This window comes from Bufo gargarizans, chromosome 3 (assembly GCF_014858855.1).
Source record: "Bufo gargarizans isolate SCDJY-AF-19 chromosome 3, ASM1485885v1, whole genome shotgun sequence".
NCBI classification, from domain to species: Eukaryota; Metazoa; Chordata; class Amphibia; order Anura; family Bufonidae; genus Bufo; species Bufo gargarizans.
Genome location: NC_058082.1, coordinates 173,622,937 through 173,632,004, shown reverse-complemented (window position 1 = coordinate 173,632,004; position 9,068 = coordinate 173,622,937). Strand labels below are relative to the sequence as shown.

The 9,068-nt window shown below is 43.8% G+C and overlaps 1 protein-coding gene across 2 annotated transcripts in view; it reads right to left on the bottom strand.

Moving 5' to 3' along the window:
- Nucleotides 1-9,068, bottom strand: part of NDFIP2 (Nedd4 family interacting protein 2) — a 115,814-nt gene that overhangs the window by 10,360 nt on the left and 96,386 nt on the right. For both annotated transcript variants that reach the window (XM_044287066.1, XM_044287067.1), the window contains one exon: nt 7,828-7,933. In XM_044287066.1, coding sequence (XP_044143001.1) covers nt 7,830-7,933 — 104 coding nt within the window. In that variant the 3' untranslated portion in view covers nt 7,828-7,829. The remainder of the gene's footprint in view (nt 1-7,827; nt 7,934-9,068) is intronic.

The following is a 9,068-nucleotide window of genomic DNA, read 5'->3' as shown; positions in this document are numbered from 1 at the left end:
AACTTTGTTAACCCTTTAAGTGTTCCACAAGAATTAATGGAAAATGGAGATGCAACTTCAGAATTTCACTTTTTGGGCAGATATTCCATTTTAATCAATTTTTTTTCCAGTAACAAAGTAAGGGTTAACAGCCAAACAAAACTCAATATTTATTGCCCTGATTCTGTAGTTTACAGAAACACCCCATTTGTGATCGTAAACTTCTGTACAGGCACATGGCAGGGCTCAGAAGGAAAGGAACGCCATATGATTTTTGGAAGGCAGATTTTGCTGGACTGGTTTTTTGACACCATGTGCCATTTGAAGCCCCCCTGATGCACCCCTAGAGTAAAAACTCCAAAAAAGTGACCCCATTTTAGAAACTACAGGATAAGGAGGCAGTTTTGTTGGTACTAGTTTAGGGTACATATCTCAACTTTGTACATCAAATGAGAGTTATTAGTGAAGTGTAATAACTACTGAGAACCACCAGTCACACCTTGAAATTATTATTATTAAAGCACCATTGATTCCATGGTGCTGTACATATGAAAAGGGGTGCACATATGTAATACAGACAATTGCACTAAGCATGAACAAGATGAGTTACAAACTGGTACAGAAGGAGAGAGGTCTCTGCCCGCAAGGGCTTACAATCTAGAAATAATGAAATGGTTTATATTAAAGGGATTGTCCAAAAATAGGCGCCATGGTAATTAGCTGATCATTGTGGGTGCTGCTTCTAGAACCATTGGCAATCAGCTGTTATCGCCAAGATAAACATTGTTCTGCTGTCTATTTATTGCCAATGTAAGAAAAATGAATAGGAGACCAAGTGATACATGCAAAGCGTAGTGATCCTCAGCAGATCTCAGAAGGGGAAGCAGTTATGGCGCTGCAGATCAAATGGTGTCCAAGACTCAGACCCAAAATGATTGTCGATGTCCTACCCTAAGGATAGACAATCAACGTTACTTCCTGGACATCCTGCCACACCTACTTGCACTATCAAAGTCAATTCAGTGGAAATTCTGCCTTGAGCTGAAGACTTGTGTAATCAGAGGTTGGTGGAGATGTGCTACCTGAATTAACTACTATGGTTAATAGGCTGTGTATTCCCTGCCACTTTAGTCTTGATATTATCTTCTTGGCTGTATCAATGACGTGCACGTGTAGCCAATCACTGGCCTCAGCAGTATATGTCACATGACTGCAAAAGCCAGTGACTGGCTGCAATGGTAACGTGGAGTATACAGGTACATCACCATTACAGCCAAACAAACATAGCCCGGCATGGAGGATCGGTCCAGGAGTGTTGGGGAAGAAAACAGGTGAGTATATATTTTTTTTAATATTTTAAAAACACATTTACTGCCTTCGGGCCTTTTTTGATAAGGTAGACAACCCCTTTATTTATTTATTTTTAAATAGATTTAAGAACAGAGCAAAAGTTTAGTTTTACAAAAATCTGTTCAGCATGTTATTTGTTTCACCCAATATCTCTGAAGGTGTCCTGATTGTATCAGATTCTTTAACTCAAGGTTTCTCAGCACAATATTGCCCAGAACATAACACTGTTTCTGCCGGCTTGCCTTCTTCCCATAGTACATCTTTGTGCCATCTCTTTCCTGTTGCCCTGCACCAGGTTGGCCAAATCATTGTCCATAAAAGAAAATGAGATTCATTAGGCTAGGCCACCTTTATCCACTGCTCCATGGTCCAGTACTGCCATTCATGTCCCTACTGTAGGCATTCAGTAATGAAGTCGGGCAGCATAAGCAGTCTAACTGGTCTCCTGCTACACAGCCAATACATAGCAAGCTCTGATGCACTGCAAGTTCTAATGCCTTTTTATTATAGCCAGCAGTAACTTTTTCAGCAACTTCCATGAGCCTATGACCCTGTTAAAGGTTCATAGATTGTCCTTCCTTGAACCACTTTTGGTAGGTTCTAACCACTACATACTAGGAAAACCCCACAAGACCTGCCATTATGAAGATGCTTGGACCCAGTTGTCTAGGCATCTTTATCAGGACCACTCAGGACCTTGTACGTGTCCATTTCCCCTCCTTCCAACACATCAACTTCAAGAATTGACTGTTCACTTGTTGCCTTATATATTCAACTCCCTAAAGGGGTTGTCCAGGAATAGATCAATTCTAACAAGAGACACATTACCACTGAAGCTAGCAGTTTGCTTAAGTAGATTAGGTGACCATGGTCATGCCAGGGAGGAAGAAAAAATAAATAAAAAAATATAAGATGGAGATGCAGGAGCCAGTGCTGAGGACCAGAGAACCGAGAACCAGGAAAGTATGATCCTTTTAGTACGGCAGGCAGACTGCTGTTAAAATTTATATATTCTTGGACATTCCCTTTAAAGGTACGTCTGCAAATTTGCAGTGTTGCACAGTATCAGCAAAGTGGATGACATTTTAAGAAAGCTCATGCACACACTGCAGAGAAAACCCACAGCATAAGGCCTCATGCACACGACCGTTGTTTGGGTCCGCATCCGAGCACCATTCACTTCAATGGGGCCGCAAAAGATGTCCTACTGCAAAAGGTGTGCTGTCCGCATCCGTTGCTCCGTTCTGCGGCCCCGCTAAAAAAATATAACGTGTCCTACTCTTGTCCACGTTTTGCGGACAAGAATAGGCATTGATATTGCTGGCGCCCTTTGCGTTCCGAAAAAAATTGCGGAAGGCAACACGGACGGCTTCTGTGGTTTGCGGACCGCAAAAAAGGGCACGGTCGTGTTCATGAGGCCTAAAACGGACTTGCGATGCGGGTTTTCAATTTGCAGCATATCAATTTATGCTGCAGGTTTTACCCAGGGTTTAGCAATGCAAAGGTTGAAAGCAGGGAATATCCGCTGTGACCCTGGCACCAATGCAGCTGTGAAAACCAGTCAATTTGGGGTAGCGTTTGCGGTGGTAGTTTGTCCTAACCAGCTGTGGATCGTCTACTGTGGAAAACACATGTGTACATAATAGATGCCATTGTTATTCACATTACCTGTGATATTTAGTGTTATGCCAGATCAATATGACAGTATTTCTCAGTATTATCTGGTCTAATGTCTAGAAATAACAGCACTTTCCCATTACAGATCATGCGGAAAATGAAGCCTTTCATATTGGGGCATATATACAAGCTTTAATCACAATCAACTAATGGGTGCAATAACTTGGCATATGATCTTCTAAGCCCCAAGGACTAATTTGGAAAGGTCGAAGAGGTTTCATGTGGCATGCCTACTTACATTGGTTCTCGTACATAACTCAAAAGTGAAGAAAGCTGATAACGCAGCAGAGAAAACCTGTTCTAGGTAATAACCTGTGTCTGCGGATAAAATTTATGCAGAACATTTTTGTGAAGGTTAAAAGATGTCCTTTGGACTGGATCAGTATGTGCTTCTGTCTCTGGGAGTTTAATATATATCATTAATGACTACAAATATTCAGGGGTAGAAATAACATAAAATTGCACAATGCATTTAGCTGTCTATGTTCATCATCCCGCACATATTCATCAGGGACGGCTTTCTAAGGCATAACATGCAGTCTACCACACTGGAAATGTGGAACCATTAGCATACAAAGCAGCAAGCAGCTGTCACTGCAGGGCAAGAACGTCCCAAGCTATAAGGCGACACGTTCCTGAAGTATAGATAAAAAAGCAATTCCGGTGGGTTAGTACATTAACCATTCTAGGTCATTTAACACATGTCCATTAATTTAGACTTCAAGGATCACTTAAAAGAAAATCAATGGATGAATGACGGGAAAGAGAATAATGCCTATATCTCACATACAGCTACCAGGAGCTAGCGTTCTATAATTTTACATGAATGGAAGCAGTCATTAAAGGGAGCCTGTCACCTCTATTAAGGATCAGCACTACTTATTTTCATACTGTCCCCTGTTGCCCCGCTGAGGACCGGCAATTACAGTGTCCGAACTGCTAAGCCGTGCGCATATAATGGAAAGGACATCCTGAGCACAAGCTCAGAAGTCCTGGACTATGTATTTCAATGGAGCTTTGCCAGCACACAGAGGGGAAATGGCGGGGGGAGCAGTATGAAAATAAAAAGTACCAATCCGAATTCCTTATTAGCAGTACTAATATGTAGTACTTATGTAGTACTGCAGATAAGAGTCCTCAAAAGCTGAGCCTAGTTTCAGACCTGCATCTCACTGTTCCCGCAGGGCTGATCCGGCAGAGAATGCCAGGGATCATGCGGACAAAAGCGGTTATCTGCCCGGCTGATTTCAGACATATTTGCCAGAGAGTCACTGGACTTCTGTAGGACCCAATTTAAGTCAATGGAGTCTGGCGGGCAGGCGGCAGTATCTGGCAATACAGGATCCAGAGAACTCCAGCAGGTTGTTCTATGCCAGAACAGTGGCTACAGGTGTGAAACTATCTTAACAGATTCCCTCTGAAGAGGTTATCCCTCAAATAGAATAAATATATGCTGTATTTTTCGCCCTATAAGACGCACCTAGGGTTTTAGAAGAGGAAAATAAGAAAATAAAAAAATTTCATCTGACCTCAGCACAGATTCCCAATGTTAATAAGACCTCCAATCAGATCCCTAATGTTAACAGGGCCCCTATTCAGACCTCCATGTTAATAAGCCCCCATAGTAATCAGACCTCAAAATCAGACCTCCATGTTAATAAGACCGCTATATTAATCAGACCACAGATCAGACATCCATGTTAATGTACCTCATATTAAATCAGACCTCAGATCAGACCTCCGTGTTTATAAGATCACCATATTAAATTAGACCTCAGATCAAAAAAATGAAACCAACTTACCTCTCCTGCTCCGGACGTTGCTCCTGTTCTGTGACCTGACGTTGCACAGTGCGAGGTCACAGAGCACCAACGTTCTCATGCTCTGCACAGGTCACAGCGCAGATTTAGGAGCCGGCAGGAGAAGACCAGGAAGTGGTGAGTACAGCGCCCGGGGAGAGATGCATTCACCGCTTTCTGGTCCTCCTGTACTAGTGAGTAGTTACATATTGGAAGCTCCGATTAGTATTTACCACATAAAACGCATTTTTGTCATTTATAGGGCAAAATATACAGTATATATTGGAAGTAATCCAAACTAGTATTAAAATAAATTGGTCCCTTGAGATACAAAGACCCCAGGATATAATATTTTCAGCCCAGGAAAAAACATTTTAAGTTGACACTAGACCTGAGATACAATGGGTCAGAGTCTGAAACAAAAAATCAACATGGCTATTTCTCTGGTACACCTGTACTGGTTGTGTAGTACCTCCTCTCTATAGCACAGTGTGGTACTACATCTCCTGTACCAGGATGATCTGTTCCTTTGGATGGCAAGGTGAGGATACATCGGTTATTTTCTTGGTACACTGAAGAAGCTCCTGTCCTCATCATAGAAAGTGATTTACAGCTTCCAGCATATATTCCTTACTATTATATGTAAGACTTGCTTTATCTGTCTTTGTTATCCTCATATTTTTCTTACATGTTCATTTTCTCTTATCTACAGATAACATTTAGGGCTTTGTAACTAATTACCAATTTTCCATAGAGTTATGGACTCAAGTTACAATGATCGTCACGGAACCAATATTTTTAACTTGAGGGACCACTCTATTTTAATGCCGAAAAACGCTGCTCTCTAGTGTAATTTTCATCCTTTTTAGCTTCTTTATTCACCCCTCTGTAGCTCTGGTTCCTTCACTTTCTGCAGGTGGGCAGCAGTTCGCCCCATGTGACCATCAAGCACCTGCATATCCCAGGAGTACATTACAGTCAGCCCTGGCAACCCCTTCCTCCCCTGCATAGAAAATAGTCCTTCACACAGACACAATTACATTAGGAAATTGCACTTTTGTTAGCAACACCCCCTCCCATGACTTCCTTCTCCACTGTCTAGAAAGAGATATAGTTACATATTTATATGATTTAGTAGTCGGGGTGGATGAATGAAAGATTTCTGGACAGCTTCACCTGCTACTTTATGTGATCACTACGCCAGAGCTGAATAGAAGGGAAGGTAGCAGGGACAATACTGAGCATGTTAAGTCCACCTCTGAATGCAGGAGAAGCTGGACCAGAACGATATACAGCAGGGGGTGCTACCAGAGTGAAACATGAAATGTACATTTTTCAAAAATGTATTTTTTTTTTAAATTGCAATGATTTATTTGAAATGCCCTGTTCATTGCACAGTAATACTTTTCATAGGATAACCGCTTTAAGAGGAGGATCTTTGCACACTTAAAGGGGTTGTCCCACTTCATAAAATAGGTTTTATCTAATCTATTTACCCCCACACAACATATCTTCCTATCCATGTTATTATCCAAAAGCTACCTTTCATTCAAAAAATCATGTAAAGCGATTCCTTTGTTGTTTTCTGTATCCCATGGATACGGCCTCTTTCGTCCGGCCGCATCGCTGTGCCGCGCCTGCGCACAACGGCTGAACAAGTACTCGGGCCGCCTCTCCATTCCTACAAGTACGCGCACGCCCGCGCATGCGCAAATACAGCAGGCGGGTGCCGGAATCAAATAGCCGGCACCCGACCTCTATGACAGGGAGCGGGACCTTAGGGGTTAACTGCCGCTGATCGCAGCCCCCTATCATAGAGGTCGGGTGCCGGCTATTTCACTCCGGCACCCACCTCCTGCATTTGTATTAACATTGGTGGCGCAGTGCGCCCCCCCCCCCCCCCCAGTATAATATACATTCAGTGCGGCCACCCCCCCCCCCCCAGTATAATATACATTCAGTGCGGCCACCCCCCCCCCCCCAGTATAATATACATTCAGTGCGGCCACCCCCCCCCAGTATAATATACATTCAGTGCGGCCACCCCCCCCCCCAGTATAATATACATTCAGTGCGGCCACCCCCCCCCCCAGTATAATATACATTCAGTGCGGACCCCCCCAGTATAATATACATTGGTGGCGCAGTGGGAAGTGCCAATGAGGGTTAAAAAAATAAATAAAAAATTAACTCACCTCCTCCAATTGTTCGCGCAGCTGCCGGTCTCCTGTTCTATCTTTAGGACCTGTGAAAGGACCTTTGGTGACGTCACTGAGCTAATCACATGGTCCATTACCATGGTGATGGATCATATGATGTACCATGTGATGACCACAGTGATGTCACCAAAGGTCCTTTCACAGGTCCTAAAGATAGAACAGGAGACCGGCAGCTGCGCGAACAATTGGAGGAGGTGAGTTAATTTTTTATTTATTTTTTTAACCCTCATTGGCACTTCCCACTGCGCCACCAATGTATATTATACTGGGGGGGTCCGCACTGAATGTATATTATACTGGGGGGGGGGGTGGCCGCACTGAATGTATATTATACTGGGGGGGGGTGGCCGCACTGAATGTATATTATACTGGGGGGGGGGGTGGCCGCACTGAATGTATATTATACTGGGGGGGGGGGGGTGGCCGCACTGAATGTATATTATACTGGGGGGGGGGGGTGGCCGCACTGAATGTATATTATACTGGGGGGGGGGCGGCCGCACTGAATGTATATTATACTGGGGGGGGGGGGCGCACTAAATGTATATTATACTGGGGGGGGGGGCCGCACTCAATGTTTATTATACTGGGGGGGGGCGGGACCTCACATACGGCTCCATGTGGATGACCTCATACACATGAACGAGCACGCAGGGTGAGTCATGAGGAGGCGTGGCCTTCACTCAACTGCCTGAGAACCAGGAAGTTATCAGGACATCTACTGCTGATAAGATTAAAAAAGCAAAGTGGGACAACCCCTTTAAAGCACAGAATATTTCTTTAGCTCGAGATTAAGAACATACCTCTAGTACAAGAAAAAAAACCTTGTTCTATGAGAAGCCGCCATACTTTCAGACATGTTCCGCACTTTGAGGTAATTGACGAATCCTCTAAAGAATAGCAGTAGACCTAAAATAGAACAAGAATATACTTAATTGAAGGCTCCTTAAGTGTTACATTTCCATGTATAATAAATCTATACAAAAAGGAACAAAGGTCTACATAAAACACTTGACACATGGACAAGAAAAGGTGTTGTCCTGTGAACCACTTTCAGTATACACCATGTAGAGGCAGGTAATCGTAATATTATTTCACACAGTATGTACGTGCATTAATACATTTTAATGTGGTCCCTGGAAACTCCATTAACAGTGTCGGTTCTTCAGAGGTACTACAATATACACATCTCAACAAACACTTATGCCACAGCGCCACGCCATACACCATCAGCTATGGACAGGGGTGAATTAGATCGTACCAGGTAAATTTCCCGGTGGGCCAATGCCCTGGGGGCCACCCAAGCCCCCTTTACTTCCACTGGCAGGGTACATAAGAGCTCTCAGCAGTAATTAACACTGTGAGAATCAGGCTTTCATATGTGCGGTCATTGGCGGGGTACGCCTTCCTGAATTCAGCTGCTCTGGCCCACGTCACCTCTTAAGCCCCCTGCTCCTTCCCTTAATCAGAGACAAGTGGAGGAGGACAGAAAATGGCAGCTATTGATGGCCACCACAGAGGGACAGCTTTTGGGGCAGTATATTGTGCTGCACTTAGGTATATGGTTCTGCTGGGATGGTATTTTGTGCTATGGTATTGCTGACCCTGCCTACCTCTGTTGTCCCACCTTATGTCATTTTGGACCTGTCTATAACATGGGGCCACTTTTAGTTTTTCCAGGGCCGCTTTAATCTCCCAGTCCGCCCCTGGCCATTGATTTGCATTGCAGTTGCTAATCCCCATATAGACTCACAAGGGAGATTTATCCTCTGATCATGATATGCCCTGTGCTGCCGGATGATGCGCTTAAATTATTGCGAGGTGCAAGCCTGGTCATAAATTAGCTGCAACTTCTAGAAGTCCATGCGCCTAAATGGAAATCTACGGGACCGTACATGTCGGTCCTCACATATTCCAGAAAACTGGCATAAAAGATGATAAATGTGCCTGGACTGCTGGCCTCACCATCGCCGCATTTCTTTTTCGGAAAGTGGCGAGATTGGAGTTCAAATGCCAATGGTGACTAAATTTCGTTGCAATGGAA